Source organism: Heptranchias perlo, chromosome 12 (assembly GCF_035084215.1).
Source record: "Heptranchias perlo isolate sHepPer1 chromosome 12, sHepPer1.hap1, whole genome shotgun sequence".
Lineage (NCBI taxonomy): Eukaryota > Metazoa > Chordata > Chondrichthyes > Hexanchiformes > Hexanchidae > Heptranchias > Heptranchias perlo.
This window is the reverse complement of record NC_090336.1, coordinates 29,655,529-29,683,298: the sequence shown is the minus strand read 5'-3', so window position 1 is coordinate 29,683,298 and position 27,770 is coordinate 29,655,529. Positions and strand designations below refer to the sequence as shown.

The following is a 27,770-nucleotide window of genomic DNA, read 5'->3' as shown; positions in this document are numbered from 1 at the left end:
CTGCCTTTAACCTAAATGCGTGAAAGCCAACTGTAGCACTCCTACTGCTGCACCATCTGAGATCAGCTAACTCAGCGAATAGCACAGATCAAACCTGGACCTTCTTGGTCTGTACTGTTCAGCCACTCAGTGAAAACATGCCGAGTGTTAAAGGGAGCTGTCATCGAGGAAAAGAGACAAGTCACAAATTTAGGAAGAGGAGAGGAGCACTTTGGCGGCAGGCATACTAAGATGATAATTCCGAAAGCACAGCCCTCCCAGGGGATTTATAAACTGGGAAAAATTTATTTCCCGGCAGACATTAGCTGAAACTTGTCATGAGGCACTCCTAGATTGTGAGGGGAGGCATCCCAAGCTGCCAAAGCAATGCAGGAGTTGGGTAATAACTACCAAAATATATACATGTGTAAATTTGTTTTCAAAGTTGCTTTTTGTTTTTCCTCAAAGTAACTTGAAAACTCTAAGGAAAGCCTCGTAAACGTGATCTTCCCCCACCCCAAATATTTTTCACTGGAGTTTGTCTTTGAGCAACGTGCAACGTGATTGGGTTTTGATTGTACAGCAGTTATTTCTCAATGTTAATTTTGTTGTTTCAAGTACACTAGTCAAGTTAGTGAAAGAGACAGTGTTTCAGGCTAATCTGGATTAAATACACTCAGTTCTTCAAATGACTATACAACACAACAGAACATATTCATTTGGCTTTTCAAAGTGTGGACCAGTACTGAGAACCTGTGCTGATGTATATAGCAACAATTTATATTGCATCACCATCACACTCTTCCAAGGAAAAAGAACACAAGGGAACTTATTTTTGAAAAAACATCGTTTTTCAATCTGTTAAGATGGTGGGTCATTCTGGGGTACAGTTCCATGGGGATACTTTAGTGCCTCGACCACAATGTCCAGGCTCACACCAGAAGAATAGTGATAGTCGGGCATCAAGCCGAGCTCAGTCCTGTTCTCATCCAATGTCTGCACTGATTGAACAGAGAATAGATCTCAGAGAATATTCCAGTTGCCCACTTTTCATTGGGAAACACTGGGCAGTCAACAGTAGCAGGGTCTCTGGCTGATGTTTACTAGCCACAGGCCAGAGGAAAGACTAGACTACACTGCAGTTGTGGTCTTTTTTTTAAAACTTCAATTCAGTCATGAGTCAGAAAGCTTACTTAGAATCCAGTAGTTCCAGGGCAGAGACAGGAGAAAGCGGAGTCCATTGATGGAGCAGAGAGTAGATCTCTGGTAAAGTATCCCAGTCCCAACTTGGAGCACTAGCAAGTATCTTGGGAAGGCTGTTATTGTGTGAAAAACAGTACTGTCTCTTATCCCACAAAAGTTCTTTATCCGCCTTGGAAAGTCTGCAGATAAAAAAAAGCTTTGTTTGAAATATTACTTTTACTATTCTTTCATTTTAGCTAGATACTACTATAAAAGTAAAATAATTCCCCCCTCAAACTTTTATCCCCATTACTCTCCAAGGTGTCAGCATGCTGCAGTACATTCCTCAGTCACAAGCCACTCTCTGATATCTCTTCCAGGTGACCTTTATTCACACAGCAACTGTCAGGAGGCTACTGGACTGTGGAAGGCATCACAACCGGTCCTGTTCCTGTCCTTAATTAATGTCCGCACACACGTACAGTCCAGCAGGGGTCTCTGCGTAATATTTAGAAGCAAGAATATATCAAGCCTGATACTCTCTCACCCGACCCCAGCTGGAGAGCCTTGGCATTTATAACTGGGGAAATCTATGTCCTGAAAGCACTCCAGCTTGAAAACAAAGACATGATTTATTCCAGAGTCATTCAATTTGCAGCAGCAGAAATGCACCAAATGTCCCATTGCAGGCAAAATATAATGGAATGTACACACTTGTTTGCTGCTGCAACTCATTTGGGAGGTGGTGGGGGTGGGTGGTGTCGAGGGGAAGAGAGGGGTGTAATGGGGATGGGGAGTTGCTCTGTTGCAGCCATTTTCAGATGGTTATAGAGAATGGCGGGCAATATAACTCCCCAATGGCCTGGTGGGAAAAGGTACTGTTTGATGCAATACTAAGTCATATGGACCAAACAACCCAGGTTTGATTTCTGGCCTGCACATAATTAGCTAAATCAACATCAGAGCAGCAGCTGAGGAGCCAAAGTCCTATGTAAGTGAGCTAGGACACAATGAGGCTCAGCTGTGATATTCCCCACTGACAAATAGATGCCTGAACACTTCATCTAGGCTCACGCATAAAGAATTGCTACTCAAGAAAATTACTGGAGGGCTGCTGGCACTCAGGGATATGTAACTCTTCTGCTGACACAGCAGAAATTTAAGCAGCACATTGAAAGCACCTAAATCAAATTCAAAATAATGTTAATAATCTTATGTCTTCTAACAAGCTTTTATCTGAACATGTATTTGCTGACTGCAAGACAGAGCATTAAATCAATACAGTAGTGCAGAAATCCTAACCAAAGTCAATAGTTAAGCAGGCAAGAACCTGTGCAGATTTCAAGCAAGTTTAAGTAACAGTGTAAATTTTCAAATCAGTCCTTTACATTAGAATTTCCTGATATGTTGGAGGTAAAGAACAGAAATGGAGCTCAGAGTTTGACACCATTTTTTTTTTAGAAAAATCTACCAACATCCACGCACGATGGGAAAGATGCAGAAAGGAAGGAAGGGAGGAAGGAAGGAAGGAAATAGATATGCAGTAGCTCTGCTACAAGCTTCTGGCCTCCGATATGGAAAATGATGCACTGAATTTATCCCCGGCTCCACCTTCTTTTCCTCCCCCTTGCTCAGGAATCAGTTTTTGTTCCACAACCAATCCAGCAGTTCAGATCAACTAACTCAGCACGCCAGGATGTGAACCTGGGACACTCTGACCTGTATGGTTCAGTGATATGCTGCGTTTACCAACAGCTTTCTGGGGAGCGACCCACTTTTCTCAGTCTTGGAGAAATGTCAGTTTAACATACGTTCTGCATTTCAGAACCAGGATTAATCTTTTCAGGATCAGAGTTAAAAAAAAAGTTGCATTTTTCTTCATTAAATGAACTTGAGGCCATCAGCCAAGTAAGATTATGAAAGAATTCATTTTGGAAACTGAGGCCACTACATTTGGCTACCATTTCACCTCTATTTAATCGACTGATAGCTTGAAACTTAAATGATGTACCAGATGAACATCACTTATTTGTGGCACTTCATGTATTCAATACGTGCGATGGCATATCGAAATTAATACAACCTTTCGTAAACTGAACTTCTCAACGTGTTTCCTTGAATGGGGGCTTACACATGGTAACAAAATCAAAATGAAACCCAAACATGTCTACAGGAAGAACCTACTCAAAAGTCATATCCTTGGCAAACACGTCAAGAAGCTGTTTCTGGAAACCTTGATCCAATGATTCAAACTCAAGCTCGACCATTCGGCTGGATTGCGGAGGACAGTAGACGATATCAAAGGCAAAGGATGGAAAGTCCACCTAAATTAAAAATGAAGCAAAATGTTAGAATCTGCTTCCGAGTGTTACCTGTTGTACACAAAGCAGATGAAAGATATCATATTTTTAAAAAAACAGGTGTGGATGTTTAACTGGTCCAAAGTTAGGGATTCTATATCTTGACCAGAATGCATCTTGCCCAGGATTTCTGCAGAGGCCCACCATGAAAGCCACCAAATGAAGGCACTGCATGCTCAACTTTTGCCCAAAGTATAATTAAATATTTAAAAAAATGCTTCAAGTAGGTGAGTTCTCTTGAATTAAGAATTAACATCCTGTTAAAATATTGATCACGAATGAGGCAACCACCATTATTTTCTGTGCTGAGCTGTATGAAAGCCTGAAAGCTAATTAAGTGTCCAAAAGGGCAAATGCAAAACTTTGCTACATGTGCACAATAAATGCAAAATGTACAAGCAACTTTCTGAAACTTGATGTTGCAATTTAAAGGTCAATACCAAAATCTATGGGCAGCTAGGTTAAGTTAAAATTTGACCCTGGCTACAGTGCTGTCATCTGGTTTAATTCAGTTCATCATGACAATCACAACTAAATTCTAATCTAGCTGTGACTGTGACAGGGGTGCACTATCCCTCCTTATCAGAGTGGAGCATCTGACCCCATATCTGACCCCTCCATCACGAAGACCCCCTACCTTCTCAAGGGCAATTAGGGATGGGCAATAAATGCTGGCCTTGCCAGCAACACCCACATCCCATGAACGATTAAAAAAACTTCCACCTCCATAACATCGCTCGTCTCCACCCCGAAACCATAATTCATGCTTTTGTTACCTCCAGACTCGACTATTCCAATGCTCTCTGCATTGTTCCAACTCTAGCCTCTTACACATCCCCATTCCCTTCGCCCCATCATTGGCAGGCGTGCCTTCAGCTGTCTAGGCCCTAAGATCTGGAAATCTCTTCCTCAAACTCTCTTGCTCTCCACCTCCTGAAAACCTCTCTCTTTGACCAAGCTTTGTGTTACCCCTCCTAATATCTCCTTTTTTTTTAAGGTCGGTATCAATTTTGGTCTGATTACATTCCAGAGAAGCACCTTGGAATGTTTTTCTACATTAAAGGCACTCTATAAATGCAAGTTGCAGCACATCTCTAATTTGGATGAAAGTATTTAAGAGTGGGAATATTTAACATCAACGTATCGTGTAATGATTAACAGATTTATAGTACTTAAAGCACAAAAAAAAACTTTTTAGGCCTCTGTAGGTGCCAGCTGTTCAACTGGAGCCATCTACTCAAATCCCATTTTCCAGAATTCTTTTTCAAATATTTATCCAATTCCCTTTTAGATAACCAAGATCTTTACCACTTGTGGTAAAGCATTCCATGTTCTAATAACCCTCTATTTTGGGAGGGGGGGATGGGGAGAAAGAGGGAAATAAAAGGATCGTCCCCCTTTGTCCTTCCGGCAATAATCCTCAATATGTTTCTCCTTGTTACTGATCTGTGAACCAGTGGAAACAATCTTTCACTATTTACTCCCTCAAAACACTTCAAAACCTCTATTAGACCTCCCCCTCCCAAATCTCCTCTCGCAAAGAAAAGCCCCATTTTTGCTTTAGCCTTTCTTGATAACTCCAAGTTCCTCATTCCTGACATTATTCGAGTGAATCATCTCCATATCCTTTCCAGAGCTGCAGTGCACTTGCAATACTTAGAAGCCCAGAACTATGCACAATATTCCAGCTGTGGCCTAACTAACATCTCCTACAAAGTAATCACTTTGTTGCTCTTATAGACAATACCCATATGTATAAAATCCAGAATTCAATTTGCTTTCATGGTCTTTTCTGCCTGTACTCATCTTTAACGATTTGTACATCTAATGTCTGATCATTGTGAACATTTAACCCATCATTTATTAAGAAAATGTCAATTGAATTCACCTATTGTAATACCATTTTTCAATGCACACTTCTATAGAATAATGAAACTGCACCCTATAGGTTATTTCAACTGAAACTATACTGGTTCACAGTCATCCTGTCCATGGAAAACATACAAAGACACATAGAATAAATCCGTTCATTACATAAATTCAGTTTCAACAATAAAAGCACTCTTTAAAAAGTTTATTTAATGATATTTAAAAAGACACCAAATCACTAGAGTTGTGTTATCTCTTGAATGCAGAGAGAACCATTATTTAAAGGAACAGGGTTATGATGGGAAATCTGAGTGTTGTTGGTTGGTGCCCAGTACAATTTAAGTCTGTTAGCAATGACTAAGGTCAACTGAGATATTTGTCCTCATAATTGGTCTCAGCCATACCCAGTTAGAAAACTAGGGCAAAAGCAAAATACTGCAGATGCTGGAAATCTGAAACAAAAACAGAAAAGGCTGGAAACACTTAGGCTGGAAACACTCATCTGTGGAGAGAGAATTCTAATGAAAAGTCATCAACCTGAAACAGTAACTCAGTTTCTCTCTCCACATATGCTGGCTGACCTGCTGAGTGTTTCCAGCATTTTCTGTTTTTATTTTAAGGTAGAAAACTAGGCCTAGTTACAGTAATTCATCCTTTTAAACAGTTTAATGTGTCTGAACACATCTTGCAGCCTATGATAACTGGAAAAATTAAATGTAATCATCTGCAATTTCAATTTGTAACACAGAAACAGAATTGCATGGAAAAGTACATTTATGAGCAGAAAATATGACAAAAACACAGCTTGAGAGATTAAATCTCTTGCAGAATGAACCTTAAAGAGCTTAATTGACCAGCGAGCTCCACTCACTTGCAACACAATTCTCTCCATCGAGCTCCCTTTTCTGTTCATGGTCCCACCACTTGGATTCAATAGGACAGATGTCCAGAGACTAAGCAGTTTTGTTCCACTTGTCAACATACTGGCAAGACAAAAGAAAAAAATGGGAGGAAAAATGTTGAAGTGTCAAATATAATACACCAAGAGAAATGGGGGACTTCTCCAAACAGTAGTAGGCCATTCATTCCAGAAATTAACTGGATCAGCCACATAAATACTGTGGCTACAAGAGGCTGGGTATGCTGCAGCAAGTGACTCACCTCCTGACTCCCCAAAGCCTTTCCACCATCTACAAGGCACAAGTCAGGAGTGTGATGGAATACTCTCCACTTGCCTGGATGAGTGCAGCTCCAACAACACTGAAGAAGCTCGACACCATCCAGGACAAAGCAGCCCGCTTGATTGGCACCCCATCCACCACCCTAAACATTCACTCCCTTCACCACCGGCGCACTGTGGCTGCAGTGTGTACCGTCCACAGGATGCACTGCAGCAACTCGCCAAGGTTTCTTCGACAGCACCTCCCAAACCTGCGATCTCTACCACCTTGAAGGACAAGGGCAGCAGGCACATGGGAATAACACCATCTGCACGTTCCCCTCCAAGTCACACATCATCCCAACTTGGAAATATATCGCCATTCTTTCATCGTCTCTGGGTCAAAATCCTGGAACTCCCTTCCTAACAGCACTGAGGGAGAACCTTCACCACATGGACTGCAGCGGTTCAAGGCAGCGGCTCACCACCCCCTTCTCAAGGGCAATTAGGGATGGGCAATAAACGTTGGCCTTGCCAGCGATGCCCACATCCCATGAATGAATAAAAAAGTCCCTCGAGCCTGTTCCGCTATTCAATTAGATCATGACTGAGCTGTATCTCACTCCATTTACCCACCTTTGATCCATATCCCTTCAAGTTAAATTTATAATTTCTTTCTCCCCCCCCCCCCACAGCAATTTTAAACAGATTAGGATGGGACTAATTTCCATCACGGGTGAGTAGTTAGCTGTCAGTTGAGTTCTGAAGAAACAAATTGCCTGACGTTATTAAGATACTGTGTGCTGCACTTGTGATCCAGTCATAAATTTGTCAATATTCTAGCTGTCATGATTAAAGTGAAAAAACAAAGAGAAAGAACTTTACTGAAAGTGGATGGTAAAATGGGACCGAGTGATAGAGGTAGGGGTGCACTGAGTGGATACTGCAGTCTCTAGGTTTAAAAAGAAGTGTGTTGGGGGGGGGGGGCAGAGAAGATAGAGTCATATTTGGGCAATTTCAACCAGTTAGAAAAAGCTTTGGTGGTGATGGTATGAAAGAAGACTCATGCACCCACCCTCAGTATTAGGCCAAGCAATAAATTTTTTTTAAAAATTGGGGTACGGTTGGGAAGCCTATCTGAATATCCACATAAAAATTGAAGGGGAAGAAAACAAAATGAGCAGAGCTCCTCTGATATTCAGTGGATAAATACTACGCTGTATAATCATTGCACTGCCCATCTGTGAAACAACTTGGGACATTTCCTATGTTCAAGATGGTGTACAAACTCAAGTTCTTGTTGGTACTGAGCGTTACAGACCTGGAAGATCACAGCTTCAACCCTGCTATATGTGCAGGTTGCTGACCCAATGTGGAGGGGTAGGTAATGAAGTTAAGAAAAAGTGGCCTCATCACTTCTTCTGGCCCCTGCTGGCAATTGCACATGGACATTCGATGAAAACAGGAGTTGGTGATAATATCAGGCTCTCTCCTCCACCCAAAGCCTGGTGACTCTTATTAACCGTGCTCACACATGAAAAATAAACACTTCAGTGAAATACCAGAGGGCCACAATCTAGTACAGCATTTCCTTCAGAAAAGGGAAAAGGAGAAAAAAACCTCTTACCGATTAAAGTCAAAGAGAGGCATAGAGACTCGACCAAGGTACTCTGGTCCCTTCCGTTGTTTGTTAGAATCTGGTGATCCAGCTGCTGAGGGATTCAGAACTCCATGCAAACTAAGACTTAGTATTGATTCAAGGGGCAACTGTGCAACCTGAACAGGGAAGCTGATTCTGGAAGGTGGAAATAAAACAAAAAAAGTTAGTATGGCACTACAAACATTGCAGACAATACTTATTTAACCATTGTGCACCTATTGGGTTGGTCAGATTGGAAGCTGGAGATAAACTTACAATGACAATTATGTCATAAGTTTTTCAGTATTATCTCTACTGATGAATTCAAATTGGAAAAGTAAATTAAAATCATAACTTAAGAACACTTGATAGGGATTGGAAAAAAAATCATCCTCCAAAGAAAATGAGGCGTGGACCAGTTTATTGGGAGACTTAAGCTGCTGTTATATGAACATTTTGGTGTTGATGTAAAGCAGTATTAGAAAAGCATCAACTCGAAAGTTGATCCGGCTCTCAGTATAGCAAGACTTCAAATCCCCTCTACTCAATAGTCCCACACTGTTTGGACTTCAAGTGCAGTCTAACTCTAGCCTGGTGCAAAACCTTAGGCCAGACTTTGCTATAAAAATAGCAGTGAGGCTAACAGTGCTCTCCGTTATTTCAGTGCATCTGGTACAACAACTTTTAGCGGCCACATATGCACAGTCAAAGCCGGAAATTGCTCTACCAGATGCCTCGCTCCTCCGTAAACTCCATGAGAATGGTGCCAGCTGACTCACCATTCAAATTAATGGAATGACGTGAAGTTCCTGCACAGACTTGATGGATATGAACTAACCTCGCCAAAAAAAGGTACATCAAATCATTTAAGTCTATGCACACTTTTAACAGTGTAATAAATCTTAATGACTGCCAAGCAAGCTTTCTGGCACTAAAAATTTACTTTTACAAGTGTGGAGTCTCATTCCTTCAGATTTTAATTATTGTTGGACAATTCTAAAAAAAAATTATTTTTACTTTTTCTTTGTGTCTGTTTTATCTGTCTCTTAATTCAATATTTCTTACCCCCTTGCCGCTCAGAGAAAAATCCAAGCCATTATTTTTAGGGAATCGATTGGACTTCTTAGGAATTCTATAAATTTACTTTTGCCTCTTTAATGTTATCAGAGAAATAGCACGACTGTCCTTCTCTTCAACATTAAAATTAGCTGTCAAGGTGCATACTCTGCATACTTTCCCAAGCATGGATGGTGGCACCCTTTTGTCATTGAACTCACTGCCTGGTCAGGCAGCTCCCTGTAAGTTGCCCTGACCTGCAGGGAGATGAAGCCCACATTATGACTAATCAATTATTCAAAAGGAAACAGCTGAACTGTTACTCACTGAAGATGTGGGTGGAAACTCTCACTGCAAGCAACTCCGATAGATCAAAAGAAAAACCACAAATATCTGTTTGTAGCTCTTTGTACCCTGTCATCTGTTCAAAATCTGGACATTATTTCAATACAAAAAAGTAGAAAGCCACGGGTAGCAAGCCAAACATGACCAAAGGGACCCAAGAAAATATCCTCTATTAACTAACTATAAGCGAACATTTTGTACAGACCAATGACAGTTTTGAAATGCACTGGGTCTGCAACCCGCTTGAGTGAATTTATCCCCTTATGTCACAGGGAATCAGTCTTCACTCTTTTTCCTTTTAAAGTCATCACTTTCAACAAGCTGTTCTCTCTCCTTCCTTTCCCCATCCCATCTCTCCTTTTATGGCCCAAAAGTAGACATCAGAATTCAAACTGCACTAACACTTCATTATGATTTTATGAAAGCATAAAAAAAAAATCTCATTTAAACATTCTAAGTTTAAAAAAGTTTAAACCTGGTATTAGTAGCCAAACGCCACAAATAGTTAAATAAGAATCTCCTTTGCAGGTATATTTGCATTTCAAGAGTTCAATTACATTTTTAAGAAAATATGGAACTGGTCAGTAAATAATAGACAATTTCAGAATATTGAAATATAGGTGGCAGGTTGAAGCTTAAAATGGACAGAAAAGAATACACCACTGTAGCTTTGATACGGATGACACCAGCCTGCAAAGAGTTCTACCTTTAGACCAAAGCAAAACGAAAACTGCCACAAAAGTAGCATTTCGATTGTCTTAAACAAGACTCATGATTTATCTGAACCCTTGACTGTGCCTTTGGGTTCCAGATCACCTCTTACCCAACAAGCCATCAACAGAACAAAACTGGAATCCTTTTTTCTTTCTTTTTTCCTCCTCCCCCACCTCCCCACCTTTCAAATTCTCCACCTATCCTGGAGGTGCTGACTCATGGAAGGGCATGGTTCCATGAGTGCCAGCTGAGCTTCTGATACCTTACCCAGCTGTCCATTCATCATTCAGCCACAAAAAGCATTACAGCTGAGCCCAAACCAGTCCTCATCCAACACATACAAACATGCACCTTCCAGCAAGAGGTTCGCGGATAGCGAACATGAATAGGAACTATGGCAAATTTTTTCTCCCTGAAACCCAAGGATGCAGAGGTCAACTGTAGCACCCCAACTGAAATAAGCTACCTCAGCATATAGCAGGCAGTACACCAACTTTAACCCACTAGACCATCAGGGGAATCCAGTGGGATTTCAATAGGGGAAAAAATAAAATTGCCTGCATTTCCAAAAGGGTTTCAAAAACATTCAACAGGTGTGCACTTGTACTGTATCAGGGAATCAAAGGCAAGCAGGTTGACTAAAGTAGCAATTTCCGACTGACTTTCGATTCCAAGTTGAAGTACTTACAGGACCCATTTGGTTCGCATAAAAGCAGAGGATATACTCACAGTTCATCCCATTTGATGTGGTAGAAAAAGCTGTGATACGTCCCAACTTTTTTAGATTGCACTGGTTTAAAAAGATCCTTCCCATTGTGTGTCAATGAACACATCAGAAAGTATTTCTCAAAACTGAGGAGAAAACAAGCAACAATTATCAGTAGAACTACATTTAACTGAAGTACACTTCTGATAGTTATTGATTTGGGAAATAGTAAAGATTTTCAGTAGGATTATTAATAAAAAAGACATTACTACATCGAATGTAGTGCATGAAAGAACAATTTACCAATTTCAGTACAATATAAAGAAGTAGTTCATGATAGATATGGTCAGTACATAAAACATTTTACTATTGCATATGTTGCACGTCTTTTTTTAAAATTTCACTGGGGGAGTGGGACTTGCTGGATTGCTCTTGCATAGAGCCGGCGAGGACTCGATGGGCCAAATGGCCTCCTTCCGTGCTGTAACCTTTCTATGATTCTAAGTTCTCACCAGGTGATGCCCATCCTCTTGACAATGCATATTGGGTACATTGTTTCTTTGCACCAGATTTTGTTATTTTAAAATAAAAAACATAGAAGGCATCAAAATGGATAAAATAAAACACTGAAAATCATTAGAACAGAGAAGATCCACTTATAACTAACATTGCACATCTTGCAATATTGCTGAGTGGTTTCTGCTTCATAGCAACACAAGATGAACATAACCGCAGTCAAACTGGGGTCAATTCAGCATCAGGGGAGATCAGCTCTTCCAGATGGTTTTTCATATCATTTTGGCTTTAAACTGCTGGAAGAGACATCTTTTGAGAATTTAAATTTTTAAGCTTAAAAGGAATGTTGAACATTTTTACTAGAAGTCTGCCACCAGTGAGCAGAAGGCAGGAAAGCAGAGTAGCAGAACTTGGCGCTGGTTGTTCAAATGTTACTGTACCCAACAGCGATGGACCATCAATGGTATATTGGCACTTGATTTTAATTTAAAGAACAATGATAAAATACATACTTAGCATATCATAAAACAGAGATGTAGCATAACTGTTGAATCAGAAAAAAAACTGCTTTTTAAACGACTGCATTTTTAAAAATTAATTTTGATACTGCTATCAAGGGACAAGCCCTATCAATGCCATACACAAATGAGCACTGATAATAGATCAGCACCGTCAGATGCAAGAGTGTAATCATCCACACCAAGGAGGGGAAGCAAGGAAGAGAATTAAACAGCCAAACATGAAGAAGAGTTTTTTTTTTAAAACAAGACTTCATTTACATTGACAGAAGATATTTAGAACTCTAATTGGGAAACAAACTTCATGAAGTTACATTAAGTATGAAACAGGACAAGAAAATGGCCAAGCTTGTGCTGAGGTCTGGCATATTAATGCTTAGCTCCATGGAATGGATGATGTTCAAAGCATGCTTCATCGAGTCTCTGATGTGAAGAGTGAGCAGTGTCAAGTGGTGAAGCGATAAGTGAGGGCTGTAGCGCCTCCCAATATCTGGGAATAAAAATTGGACGGGAGAGTCCCACTTGGTCGGTCTCTGCCACCTAACAGGGTGAATTGATTGGAAGTGGCTTGGAAACACACTATCTGGATGTCACTGAGCGGCTGCAGGACATTCTGAAGGGGGAGGGTGTGGTACATATCGGTACCAACGACATAGAGGTTGTGGTACATATCGGTACCAACGACATAGGTAAAAAGAGGGATGAGGTCCTGCAAGCAGAATATAAGGAGTTAGGAAATAAGTTAAAAAGCAGGATCTCAAGGGTAGTAATCTCAGGATTACTCCCAGTGCCACGTGCTAGTGAGTATAGACCAGATGAATGCGTGGCTGGAGGGTTGGTGCAGGAGGGAGGGATTTAGATTCCTGAGGAATTGGGACCGATTCTGGGGAAGGTGGGACCTGTACAAGCCGGACGGGTTGCACCTCAACAGATCCGGGACTAATGTCCCAGCAGGGGGGTTTGCTACTGCGGTTGGGGAGGGTTTAAACTAGAGTGGCAGGGGGATGGTAACCTGAGCGGGGAGTCAGAAGAGAGTAAAGTTGAAAGCAGCAAGAAAGGGGAGGACCCAGGGGAAATTTACAATACAAATAGTAGGTCAAGAACAAGTGAAAGGGAAAAGTGAAGAGCAGCAGAAAGAGAGTGTACTTTAGGCATTACAGATAAAGTGAAAACTAGAAGGTGCAAAGCAATTAACCCAGCATCAAAGCTGAAGGAAAGACTAGGATGTGTGGCCCAACTAAGAGTTCTATATACAAACGCGTGGAGTATAAGGAATAAATTAAATGAACTATAGGCACAAATTCAAATTGGAGGGTATGATATGATAGCTATTACTGAGACATAGCTGCAGGATGGTCAGGATTGGGAACTAAATATACTAGGTTATAAGGTCTACAGGAGAGATAGGGATAATGGAAGAGGGGGAGGAGTAGCCTTAGTGATTACAGACAAAATCACTTCAATGATAAAGGAAGATATAACGAGAGGTAAGCAGCCAACAGAGACCTTATGGGTTGAATTGAGAAATAGGAAAGGATCTAAGACTATAGTGGGAGTTGTGTATAGGACCCCTGGCAGCAGCTCAAGTGCTAGATTGCATAAATGCTGAGATTAGACAAGCGTGTAACAAAGGCATAGTGGTCTTAATGGGGGACTTTAACCTTTACATAGGTTGGGAAAAGCAGATTAGCAACTGTCAGAAAGGTAGTGAATTTCTTGAGTGTGTCCAGGACAGTTTTCTACAGCAGTATGTCCTAGAGGCAACAAGGGGGCAAGCCATACTAGATTTAGTAATGAGTAATGAACCAGATTTAGTTAACGGCTTAACTGTGTGTGAACATCTATCCAATAGTGATCATAACATGATCGAATTCAAGGTAGTGTTTGAAAGGGAAAAAAGTAAATCAGCTGCTAAGATTCTAGACTTGGGAAAGGCTGACTTCAATGGGATGAGACAGACTGTCCACAGTAAACTGGGCAAATCTGTTAATGGGTAAAATGACTGATGGTCAGTGGGAAATGTTTAAAGAAACATTTAACCTGATACAGAACCGGTTTATACCCGAGGGGCAAGAACTCTACTTGCCAAAAAAAACAGCCATGGACAACTAGAGGTAAGGGACAGTATAAGACATAAGGAAAGGGCATACAACAAGGCAAAAAATGGCACAGATCCTGGCGAATGGGAATGATACAAAGATCAACAAAGGGTCACAAAACAGATAGTAAGAGCTACAAAAAAAAGTATGAAAAGAAACTCGCAAGGGATATCAAAACCAATATAAATAACTTTTATGGTTATATTAGGAAAAAGAGGGTGATCAGGAACAGTGTTGGCCCCTTAAAAACTGAAAGTGGGGATATTGTCATTGACAATGGGGAAATGGCAGATATGTTGAATGATTACTTTGCATCAGTATTTACAGTAGAAAAAGAGGATAGCATGCCGGAAATCCCAAGAAAACTAATATTGAATCGGGGACAGGGACTCAATAAAATTAACATAAGTAAAACAACGGTAATGAAGAAAATAATAGCACTAAAGAGCGACAAATCCCCAGGACCTGATGGTTTCCATCCCAGGGTTTTAAAGGAAGTAGGTGAGCAGATTGTAGATGCCCTAACTATAATCTTTCAAAGTTCTCTAGATTCAGGAACCGTCCCTCGAGATTGGAAAATTGCACGTCACTCCGCTTTTTAAGAAAGGAGAGAGGGAAACCAAGGAATTATAGACCAGTTAGTCTAACATCTGTTGTGGAGAAAATGCTGGAGTCGATAATTAAGGATAGGGTGACTGAGCACCTCAAAAATTTTCAGTTAATCAGAGACAGTCAGCATGGATTTGTGAAAGGTAGGTCGTGCCTGACAAACCTAATTGAATTTTTTGAAGAGGTGACTAAAGTAGTGGTCAGGGGAATGTCAATGGATATTATTTATATGGACTTCCAGAAGGCATTTGATGAAGTCCCACATAAGAGACTGTTTGCTAAGATAGAAGCCCATGGAATTGAGGGAAAAGTATAGACTTGGTTAGGAAGTTGGCTGGGAGAAAGGCGACAGAGAGTAGGGATAATGGGTAGGTACTCACATTGGCAGGATGTGACTCGTGGAGTCCCGCAGGGATCTGTCTTGGGGCCTCAATTATTCACAATATTTATTAAAGTCTCAAATCTAAGTTTGCCAATGACACAAAGATTGGTGGCATTGTAAGCAGTGTAGATGAAAACATAAAATTACAAAGGGATATTGATAGATTAGGTGATCGGGCAAAACTGTGGCAAATAGAATTCAATGTAAGCAAATGTGAAGTCATCCATTTTGGATCAAAAAAGGATAGAACAGGGTACTTTCTAAATGGTAAAATATTAAAAACAGTGGATGTCCAAAGGGACTTAGGGGTACAGGTACATGGATCATTGAAGCGTCATGAACAGGTGCAGAAAATAATCAATAAGGCTAATGGAATGCTGGCCTTTATATCGAGAGGACTGGAGTACAAGGGGGCAGAAGTTATGCTGCAGCTATACAAAACCCTGGTTAGACCACACCTGGAGTACTGTGAGCAGTTCTGGAGGGACACATTGGCCTTGGAGGGAGTGCAGTGTAGGTTTACTAGAATGATACCCGGACTTCAAGGATTAAGTTACGAGGAGAGATTACACAAATTGCGGTTGTATTCTCTAGAGTTTAGTAGGTTAAGGGGTGATCTGATCAAAGTTTATAAAATATTAAGGGGAACAGATAGGGTGGATAGAGAGAAACTATTTCCGCTGGTTGGGGATTCTAGGAGTCGGGGGCACAGTCTAAAAATTAGAGCCAGACCTTTCAGGAGTGAGATTAGAAAACACTTCTATACACAAAGGGTGGTAGAAGTTTGAAACTTTCTTCCGCAAAAGGCAATTGATACTAGCTCAATTGCTAATTTTAAATCTGAGATAGATAGCTTTTTGCCAACCAAAGGTATTAAGGGATATGGGCCAAAGGCAGGTATATGGAGTTAGATCACAGATCAGCCATGATCTTATTAAATGGCTGAATGGCCTACTCCTGTTCCTATGTTCCTATCTGCACTCACTAACCTGCCTGTAGAACTCCTGGGCTACGTGGAAAATAAAGGGGATAAGATTATGGGGAGGGGGAAGAAAGAGAAATTACTGTACAGAAAAGACTCTTACTTTAAAAAAGCAAAAAGATTACTTAAGTGTGAGAGAATATTTAGTACAGTAATATTAAAGCAAACCCGCTTTAAAATGTTGAAATGCTTTTAATTTGTAGTTTTTGTAAGTTACTGTAGAGGCTGTGTGGTGCTTGTTTATGGGATAAATTCATCTAATTTGTTATTGCAGTTTCAAATATTATAGCTAACCAAAAGGAGATGCCAAACAGAAGCTGTGAAGATGGCAAGGATTATTTCAGAGCTCTACCGGGTCTCACTTTAAATAGACTGAATTCCAGCTCTACACCCAGGGCGCTTAGCATAAATTTTTGTTCTAGATTTTCATGCAATAGATTTTTTTTTGGCTGGCATTATACAGAAGAGATTTCAAAATCTAGGTCAAATTCCTTTATCAAAATAGAGTACCAATGATTGAACAGCACAGCAGATAACCTAATTGCATCTCATTTTCACTTTTCTAAAAAAAAATTCTTTTCCTTTAACCCGTTAATTTAAAACATTCGTTAGCATTTGCTTTATGTCCAGAGACATACATTTTCTGAAAGGCCAACACACGTGCTATTACAAACCTCCCTCAATACCCACCTGCTAACCCATGCTTTTGGAATCCTATGTGCCGCAAACAGTGTAAACTGCAGGTGTTCTGTGGCGGTCTGCGCTTCCTTTGTACACTTTGTGCTCTTTGGCAGATTCCCAGTGGCACCTGGGCTGGTGCTAAGAGAACTCAGGTACAGTTGCAGCAGATTGTGGATAGCCAACGTTAGTCCATGGATGCTTTCCTTCACAGGGTTTACAGCAAGTGAAGATCCTGCAATCAGAAGTACAATGTTTTTTTTAAAACCTGTGCAAAAAGGTTGTACAAATTTTTTGCTTTGCGTGAGGTGGGGGAGGAAAAAAGTTGGAAAAAGAAAAAAAAAAAAATCGCTACAACTTTGCGGATAAACCATATTAGTTATGTTGTATGAATCTGGATGTTAAAAAATTGTCCGACATGCTTTTGTCCCATTGCAAATGATTGTTATCATTTGCCCAACAGAAAAATAAATCCCTGGGTAGCATGAATTATATCAATAAACAAGAATCGTTAATGTCCATATTATGAGCAGAAAAGAGCATCTCCCCTCCAGGACTAGTAAGCAAGTCAAGTTTTGCTGTTCAATTACAAAAACCTACTCATTTTCTTGAGGTTTATCATCACTACACACACTTGAAACATGTAACAAATTTGCTGGAATACACACAATTTGCCTAAATTACCAATAACTTGCATTTATATAGCACCTTTAATGTTGACAAATGTACCAAGGTGCTTCAGAGATCTGTAAAAAATAAATGGAGGCCAAAGGAGGAAAGGTTAAGAGAGTTCAGAGGGTTGACCAAAAGCTTGATCAGATGTGAGTTTTAAATGAGGTTCGTAAAAGGAGGAGAGGCAGAGGGATTTATGGAGGGAATTCTAAGGCAGGACCTGGGTGGCTAAAGGCATGGGCATCAATAGTAGGACAAAGGGAAAGGGATGCACAAGAGGAATTGAAAGTTCTTGGAGAAGGTGGGTTGTAGGACTGGAGGAGGTTAGAGAGATAGTGGGGAGCAAGGCCTGGAGGGATTAAAACACAAGGATGAGAATTTTAAATGACAAAGCGTGTAGGACTGGGTGCTAATATAGGTCAGTAAGGACAGGGATGATGGAAGGGTGAGACTTATTGTGGGATAGGATATGGACAACAGAGTTTTATACAAATTAAAGTTTAAAGGATGGGAGGACTGGCCAGGACAGCATTAAAGGTGATAAAGGCATGGATAACGGTTTTAGTGGCAGGTGGGTTGAAAGCAGTTAGAATGTGGAACATGCTACCGCATGGAGTTATTGAGGCAAATAGCATAGATGCGTTTAAGGGGAAGCTAGGTGAATACACGAGAGAGAAAGAGATAGAAAGATATGCAGATAGGGTTAGACGAAGCAGGGTAAGAGGAGGCTCGTATGAAGCATAAACACCGGCATAGACCAGTTAGGACAAATGGCCTGATTCTGTGCTGCAAATTCTATGTAAGAGTGGAGGTGGGCAGTCTTTGTGATGGAGAAGATATGGGATCGTAAACTCAGCTCAGGGTGATGAGGTTATAAACAGCCCGGTCCAACCTGTGACAGCCCCATCCTCTAAGCCCACCACTTGAAGGCTGCACTTTGTCTTACTCCCTGTGCGCAACATTATTGGGAGATTGACTGGTAGGCCAGAAAGATAAAAGGAGTTTTACTCTGCATCGAACCGGGCTGTGCCTGACCTAGGAACTCCCAATGCTGACAAACTGGTGACAAAACTGGAAAATGTTCTATTCCTCAATACAGACACTAGCCTTTTTCATAAGATCCCTCCCCCAGAGGGATAAAGAACACACGTTTAAAAACATTACCGATCTGAAGGAACCTGCTTCTGTCCCGGTGGGTAAATAAGTTTTAAAAAAAAAACTTGAGGACCATGGCGTCTACTTTCTTACAGATAATACCAATGGATGTGAGGTGCTTAGTTATTGAATTGACCTGGCTAAAGCAGGTAAGTCTGCTACAAGGTATGCACCGAGTATCATTTCAGTCAAAACAGGATCCAAACTGACTATGGATATCCTGCCACGACACGGCCACACCCACAGTAAAGTCAAGCAGGTGTGATCATGTTTATTACCAAACAAGGTATATCAAGCATTCAAGATCTTGATTTCCTGCAGTATTTATTTTTCATTCAATACAGTGATAAATAGCATAAAAGACAATTACAATAAGTGGGCGAGCTAAAGGTCAAATATAATCCAGTGTGTGTTAGATTACAAAGTTGCTATTAAAAATCATGTGGAAATCAAACAGATTAGAAAACTGAACTGTAAGGATATTGTTTACTTCAAACGTACTTACCAAAAGAACAACCATTTATAGGGATAGTTCACCATTCATCACTTTCAAATAGGAAACTGGTCCACAGTTATAGGGAGTCATAAAATACTTAGAAAATAACACTGACGTAAAAAATCAGGGTTCAATTACGGCTGACTTGCTCTATTCAACGACAGTCTCTCGCAAATGTCTGTTAGTTGCACTTCAAATGATAACATGATAACATAGATATGGTGCAGCAGCACCGGCAAAGCTACTTCAGTAATAATTTATACACTTATTGGGATACTTCCGCTGACTAGAAATATGAAGAAATCAAGTCAGTAAATCATACTAACTGCATCAACGTGAACTTCACTTAAAGCAGCTCAATTCTATGAACTATGCAGTGAAGATGTTCAAAGAAGGGATAGTCACCACATGCAACTGCCTTCCAAACTCAATCTAAAAGTTTACAATCTAAAAATTGCATTTCCCAGCAAAAAGATATTATGTTGGTCTGAGGAACTTCCAATGCAACTCAACCAACAATAATTGAATAGCAGTTGGTGCAAATCATGCAGCAGATGTCAAAACCCAGAAAATAGAAATTAAAGCTGCACGAGTGTCTACACAGTAAAGCAATTCACAGGAAGTCATGTCAAGGACCTGTATCTATGAGTGAACATGCAAATCATCCCATGAGGGATTGGAATCCCTACAAGAGCCTTTACTCTACGATGGTTACAGTTGTGATCAGTGTTCACTACCACTCACAATGTAGAGTCCTTGATCTTCAGAAAGCCTGAATTGCATGCTTAATTCTACAGATATGCTTTAGAATAACTGCTCCCGATGTGCAATTAGGCTGGAAGGAAGATGGTACGCAAGCCAGCAAGTTAAAGAACCAACAATGTTGCTTTCGAAAGTCTTTCTGAAGACACCCTGGGTCAGGATGCTCAAACAGCCCATCCAGGTCAGGCTATAACCCCACTGAAGAAGCTGAGCTAGTACCTGAAGGACTGTCCTTGGAATTGTGGAGCTCCTCCCATTTATGTATTCCAGAACAGAAACCACCAGTCAGCACCAGTTTTGTTCACTCATGTTACACATTTGAATTTTAATCATGCTTTCCATTATGGGGTCAGAATTTTAAAGCTTATTCCAATTCATGCAAATATCAGCACTGTTGACTGAAAATGTGCTCCAGTCTGAATCTGGCTAGCTAGAATTTGGAAATGAATTCTAATATTTATGTCCACGGAAGGTAAATTTATCACTAATATCCAACCCAATTATAATACATCTGCAATCTTATCCTGGATTTATTGTATTTTACAATTCAATTCTAAAGAATGGTGGCGATGTGAGGAATTAACCTGATTGATGCTGTAATTTAGCTTTGGTCAGTCAGTACAGCATCAGATTAGAAACTCTGCAGAACAAATTCCATGAAAGGAGCAAGGTGGCAACTACTGCAGGTATAGCTACAGCAGTTGCAAAGTCACATCCTTCTATTTTTTATAAGATTAATTTTTAGAACTTCAGTGCAGTCCTGATGTTCTGTGCCAAGGTACTTTAACAATCATAATGGAGAGAACTATTTTTAAATAACCAATTTAGTACCAAATAAGTGGAAAAGTGATAAGTTGTACAAAAGAGTTTTAAAACTCATTAACTTCAAGAACAAAACTGTTCTTAAGCACAATAGCAACATGCAAGCCTACTTTTAGTTTCCATTCACTTTGTAATGCAGTGAAACAGTCATATAAATCTAGTTTTCACATGATAAACGGGGCACATTACTTACAGAGCCATGCATTTTAAATTAAACCTCATTACAAGTGCCTGGACACTTGTCAGTCACTGCCTTTAAAGTACCAATACAAGTTTGCAATTGATTTTTAAAAAAAAAAAGAATGAGGTTATGTGTGGGTGACACCCAGACAATCATGTTACACACCTGGCCTCAAGTCAAATTCCCAATGTATTTGTGACAGTACAGATATATAACATTATTGTATTTTCAAACTGAATATTAGTAACTCACTCAATTCATAGAATCATACAGCACGGAAGGAGGCCATTCAGCCCACCGTGCTGGTGTTAACTCTTTAAATTAGCTATTGAATCAGTGCCTCTCCCCTGCTTTTTCCCCAAAGCCCTGCAAATTTCTCCTTTTCAAGTATATATGCAATTTCCTTTTGAAAGTTATTATTGAATCTGCCTCCTCCACCCTTACGGGCAGTGTACTGTAAATCATAACTCGCTGCATAGAACATTTTCTCCTGATCTCTCCCCTGGATCTTTTACTAATTATCTTAAATCTGTGTCCTTTGGTCACTGACCCTCCATCCAGTTTCTCCCTATCTACTCGATCATAAGCCCTCATAATTTTGAATGCCTCTATTAAATCTCCCTTTAACCTTCTCTGCTCTAAGGAGAACAATCCCAGCTCCTCTGGTCTCTCCACATAACTAAAGTCCCTTATCCCTGATATCATTCTGGTAAATCGCCTCTTAACCCTCTCCAAGGCCTTGAAGTTTGGTGCCCAAAATTGGACACAATACTCCAGCACGGTATAATCAGTGATTTATAAAGGTTTAGCACAACTTCCTTGACATTATATTGAAGTGTTACGGATTTAGCATAATGTGCAGAAAAGCACAAAAACAGATACATGCAGTTTTTGGTAAGGGGGATTACAAAGGGAAAGTCTGTTAAGTCTCCAACAACTCAGCAGCTTTGACACTCTAAGCAAATCACAACATTGTGAAATATTTACAGTCACAACAGTCAATTCACAGACAATTGGAAAAGTTTGCCTGCCAGATGACTTACCATTCACTGCACCAGTAGAAGAATCACCATTATCTTTTGATTTGACCTGTGGATAAAAGAACAAATTATAATTGGTTTCACAAGTTAGGATGAGATATGCCCTTTTGTTGCACGTGACATGGGGAGCAGGAATGTAATGAAAGGATCATTGCAAGATTTAAAGCATGACAAATTCTCCGCACTCCAAAAAAGCATCTAGTTTAATAGTCTAAAAACATATTTAGCTCAACCTGTAAAATACTTTGCTTGACATGCACTAACCATTTTAATTTGATACAATTTGCATTTATACAGTACCTTTAACTGAGCAAAAAAACCCCAAAGAACTTGACAATTGAGGATCAGGCCTGAGGAGTGTTGCTGAAGGTGCTGTCCAAGAGACAAGTTTTAAGGTAGCTTTGAAAGCTGGGGGAGATGGGCTTTATGGCTGAAGACTCTGTCACTGATGGTAGAGTGAAGAACTAACAACACAGAATGGAGAATCAAACCCAGAGCATTCTGCTCTTTATGTCTTAGTGCTACTTAGTGCAATGCCTTTACCCAGTAGACCATTGGAGATCTCAATGTTGTAATGCTCCATAGAACACTAAGATTTTCAAAACTGAATTCCCAAAAACAGTAAAAACTCAGGAGAACCGCAGAAGTCTGAATACAGAACACCCATTTCAAAATTCTTTACAGATACTGTACTTCACTGAGTTAACTCATTTTAAATTGCAATGTCCTTTCTCTTTCCTTCTATTGCCTAATGCTCATGTCTAATGTGTTTAGAATGATTTCAAAAATACTGTTCTTTGATAGTCCCCATGGGGCATGCCCAATTAATGATTGCTGCAATTAAACTCGTATATCTCACTATTTTGCTCCGAGTTGAATCCAATATGGATTTAATTCTATGAAATGTATTATAAATACCGAGAATGAAGCTATGAAGCCAGTATTCTGTTCAAAGAAAGGGCACCAGCTTCACAAAGCATAAACAGTCTAAGCAAAAAGAGAACTTAATCCTGTGACAAAAGGCATTTCACTAAGTTAATTCACAATCAATCGCTTATTATTTGGATTTAAAAGTGCAGCACTTGGAGAAACCCCAGCCAGCAGCATTGCATTTGGTTTCACCAAAGAAGCTATTTATCTGCCTTCTGAACTTTTTGCCAGATTTCCTTGGTGAGGACAAGGAGATCCCAGGTGGGAAACACAACTTGATTGCAACACTATATCCCAAATGGAACCTTTTACAAGGAGAAATTTTCTACATTGAAGTCAGTTGGCAAGGAGAAAGACAGCAAGATGTTGCTGCTCATTGTAGTCAACCAAGCCAAAGGAGATATTAGGAGGGGTGACCAAAAGCTTGGTTAAAAAAAGTTGGGTGTCACAGAAACTCTTAAAAAAGGGAACAGTGAGGTGGAGGGGCAGAGGGATTTAGGGAGGAAATTCCAAAGTGTGGGGTCTAGGTATCTAAAAGGCACAGCCATCATAGAATCATAGAAAATTTACCGCACAGAAGGAGGCCATTCGGCCCATCGTGTCCGCCCTAGCCGAAAATGAGCCACCCAGCCTAATCCCACTTTCCAGCACTTGGTCCATAGCCCTGTAGGTCACGGCACTTCAGGTGCACATCCAGGTACTTTTTAAATGAGTTGAGGGTTTCTGCCTCTACCACCCATTCAAGCAGTGAGTTCCAGACCTCCATCACCCTCTGGGTGAAAATATTTTTCCTCAGCTCCCCTCTAATCCTTCTACCAATCACTTTAAATCCATGCCCCCTGGTTATTGACCTCTCTGCTAAGGGAAATAGGTCCTTCCTATCCACTCCATCTAGGCCCCTCATAATTTTGTACACCTCAATTAAATCCCCCCTCAGCCTCCTCTGTTCCAAAGAGAACAACCCCAGCCTATCCAATTTTTCCTCATAGCTAAAATTCTCCAGTCCTGGCAAAATCCTCGTAAATCTCCTCTGTGCCTCTCTAGTGCAATCCCATCTTTCCTGTAATGTGGTGACCAGAACTGTACACAATACTCAAGCTGTGGCCTAACTAGTGTTTTATACAGTTCCAGCATAACCTCCCTGCTCTTATATTCTATGCCTCGGCTAATAAAGGAAAGTATCCCATATGCCTGCTTAAGCACCTTATCTACCTTCAGGAATCTGTGGACATGCACTCCAAGGTCCCTCACTTCCTCTACACCTTTCAGTATCCTCCCATTTATTGTGTACTCCCTTGCCTTGTTTGCCCTCCCCAATTGCATTACCTCACACTTCTCTGGATTGAATTCCATTGGCCTCTTTTCTGCCCACCTGACCAGTCCATTGGTATCTTCCTGCAGTTTATCGTGAGGAGGAAAGCTTATCAACCACACGGCCAGTTTTTGTATCATCTGCAAACTTCTTAATCATGCCCCCTACATTTAAGTCCAAATCATTAATACACATCACAAAAAGCAAGGGGCCTTGTACTGAGCCTACTGGAAACTGCCTTTCAGAACCAAAGACACCCATCGCCCATTACCCTTAGCTTCCTGCCACTGAGCCAATTTTGGATTCAATTTGCAACTCTCCCTTGGATTCCATGGGCTTTTATTTTTTTTTGACATGTGGGACCTTGTCAAAAGCCTTGCTAAAATCCATGTAGACGACATCAAATGCACTACCCTCATCGACCCTCCTTGTTACCGCCTCAAAAAAATTCAATCAAGTTACTCAGACACGACCTTCCCTTAACAAATCCATGCTGATTGTCCTTGATTATTCCGTGCCTTCATAAGTGACTGTTTATCCTGTCCCTCAGAATTGATTCCAATAATTTGCCCACCACAGAGGTTAGACTGACTGGCCTGTAATTACTTGCACCCTTTTTAAACAATGGTACAACGTTAGCAGTCCTCCAATCCTCCGGCACCATGCCTGTATTCAGGGAGGATTGGAAAACGATGGTCAGAGCCTCTGCTATTTCCTCCCTTGCTTCTTTTAATAGCCTGGGATACATTTCATCCGGCCCTGGTGATTTATCTACTTTCAAAGATACTAATCCCCTTAATACTTCCTCTCTCACTAAATTTATCCCATCTAGTACGTCACACTCCTCCTCCTGAACTACAACGTCTGCTTCGTCCCCTTCTTTTGTGAAGACAGATGCAAATTCAACATCTCCACCTCCACACATAGGTTACCTTTTTGGTCTCTAATTGGCACGACTCTTTCCTTAGTTACCCTCTTGCTCTTAATGTATTTATAAAACATCTTTAGGTTTGCCTTGATTTTACTTACAAATATATTTCATGCCAATGGTGGTAAGGCTAGGGGGTGGGGGAAGAGAAAGATTAATGAGGAGGAAAGCAGATGAACAAGAGACCTGAGTTACAGGAATGTAAAGTTCTTGAGAGTGGGGGTATAGTAATGGAGGAGATCACAGAGATAGGCGGAAGAAAGGCCTTGGCGGAATTTAAAACACAACAATGAGAATTTCAAAATTTAAGGCATTGGGGGATTGTCAGCCAAGATAGGTCAACAAGGACAGAGGTGATGAGCGTGCAGGACTTGGTGCTAGGTAGGATATGGGCAGCAGAGTTTTGCAAGAGCTCAAGTTTATGGAAGATGCAGGATGGAGGACAGCTAACAGATCACTAATAGTCTGGAGGTGAAGAAGGAATGGATAGGGGCTTCAGCTGCAGATGAGCAGAGGTAGGAGGGTAGGTGATTTTACGGAGGTGGAAGTAGGCCGTCTTTGTGCTGTTCAGGATATGGGAGTTAGAGACGCAGCTCAAGATTGCGAACAGTCCCTAGAAACCCACACTATATCCCTCTATCTTTCTTACAGAAATGTATCCAACTGTCTTTAAACCCATTTATACGATTTGTTTCAATGGTCATCTCTGGTAATCTATTCTACAACTCTCATTACTTTTTGGGAGTTGTTCTGCCTGACTTCATTTCTTAATTCATAACTTCTTGATTTTTAAACTTACGTCACCTGGTACTTGAATCCATCATAACGGAGAACAATTTGTTGGGATACAAAATGCCATCATGCTTTAAAATGGTGAGATGTTCCTCAACCTACTGATCTTTTGATGAAGGAACATCCCTTTAGATAATTAAGCTAAAAATAAGAGGCCAGCTTTAGGGGATAATGTAATTAATTATGCTACGGCAGAAGAGGATTCACAACCTCCTGTTACTAATTAAATTAGAAATCGATGATAACGATTTCAAGGGTGCTTGGGATTTATAGAATGAACCAAGATTGGCTTTCTTTTAACATAAATCTTTCCCTTCTTAAATTAGCAGCCGAGGGGATTCCCTACGACTGGTAATAAATTAGACTGAAAGATTAATAGATGTTCTCTATCATTATGTTCAACATGGATGGATTGTTTCTCCAAATTATTTGCATTTTACATGGATTGAAAGCACTTTCATGTTCAGTGAAATGCTTGCACTACGTACATTGATGGGACATCAGCAATAAAAGTTGTGGAAAAAACACTCAACTGTGCTTACAATACAAATCCAATCTGCAGGGCAATCCCATCTGCTTCAACAATACAGCAGGTCTTCAGACATCGAGTGATACACTGTGATCAGGTGATGCCAGTCCAGCAACACAACTCTTACCACTATTCTGTGTGCCTTGGCACTTGAATTTTAAGGTTTCGAAGTTGCAAGACAGACTCTGTAAAGGAACTGCTTCACATGAATTGATAGAGATTGATGGTTATGACTAGTCAACAACTCCATTATCAATGTATCATGCTATTAGCAGGATGGGGATTACCAACCAATAATTCTTTTGGATGGCCAGAAAGAAAAAGGTTAAGGTAAAAAATATAAAATTCGACCCTGAATGACACAGTTACACTCTTCATTGAAGAGAAGTAGGTTCAGTTGAAGTTGTACTGAGTAAAAGTTCAGTGATTGAAGGATAATGGAAGGCCATCGTGTGCCCAAGGTTAAAGGCTAAAGCACCATGATCACCTGACTATAGAAAACCATTTGCTGTCGTATCTGATTAGACAAAGCATTATGCTAACAGAAAACAAATAGCTGTGCTCTGTACCACCCCCAAGTTGTTTTGTCCTTGGGCCCATTACCTGCCCCTCCTTCTTTCAGAAGGCAGCACTGCAATAGGTATGTGCAGCATGTATAAACTACGCTGTTCAAATACTACACTCAGCTGAACTCGAGAAACCCTGCAGAAATAGTGGCATTACTTTATTTCTGGGAAAGAAATAGATCACAAATCTAGCCAATTCAATAATAAAACACCAGCGGATAACATCACTTTAAACATTTCAAGCATGAGGAAATTACCCAGTCTTTTACTGAAGTAAGCCTATTGTAAGAGAAGAGTTATTTGTTTTTCAGTAAGTGGATTAATCAGAAATGCATGCAAAAAGCAGTGAGCTTACCTCAATGGTTTTACTTTTTGGTAGATTAACAGCACGTTTTAGTTTCTTTACAGCATCAGTGATAGCCTTGGTCTCTGCACCATCCAATGCATTGCAAATGTCCTTTACAGACCGGATAATCTGCTCCACCATTTTGTACTGTTTCCCCTGGTTAAAAGTAAATAGGACAGGAACATTGTACATGCTTGGATAGAGCTAATATTACACGGCACAAATGCAAAAGATAACTTCAATTCAAAAAAAGCTTAGGAACTCCATGTTCACATTTTTGTTTTAATATATTACGAAGGTGTAACCAAGATACTGGTCTACTTTCTATAGAAGAATGGCACACAAAATCAGCTGTATTGAAATGTCACTCATGCACAAGTGTTAATATGAAATAAACCAGCTAAACTTGGCTGATGCATTCCTTAGATTTTTTTTACAACACAAAC

At 40.4% G+C, this 27,770-nt stretch overlaps 1 protein-coding gene across 2 annotated transcripts in view; it reads right to left on the bottom strand.

Moving 5' to 3' along the window:
* pik3c2a (phosphatidylinositol-4-phosphate 3-kinase, catalytic subunit type 2 alpha) overlaps window positions 1-27,770 on the bottom strand; it is a 132,131-nt gene that overhangs the window by 36,525 nt on the left and 67,836 nt on the right. For both annotated transcript variants that reach the window (XM_067993875.1, XM_067993874.1), the window contains 8 exons: window positions 27,334-27,480; window positions 21,925-21,970; window positions 16,806-17,028; window positions 11,033-11,155; window positions 8,177-8,344; window positions 6,262-6,373; window positions 3,346-3,485; window positions 1,173-1,361 (listed from right to left, as the gene is read on the bottom strand). In XM_067993875.1, the coding sequence (XP_067849976.1) occupies window positions 1,173-1,361; window positions 3,346-3,485; window positions 6,262-6,373; window positions 8,177-8,344; window positions 11,033-11,155; window positions 16,806-17,028; window positions 21,925-21,970; window positions 27,334-27,480 (1,148 nt within the window). The remainder of the gene's footprint in view (window positions 1-1,172; window positions 1,362-3,345; window positions 3,486-6,261; window positions 6,374-8,176; window positions 8,345-11,032; window positions 11,156-16,805; window positions 17,029-21,924; window positions 21,971-27,333; window positions 27,481-27,770) is intronic.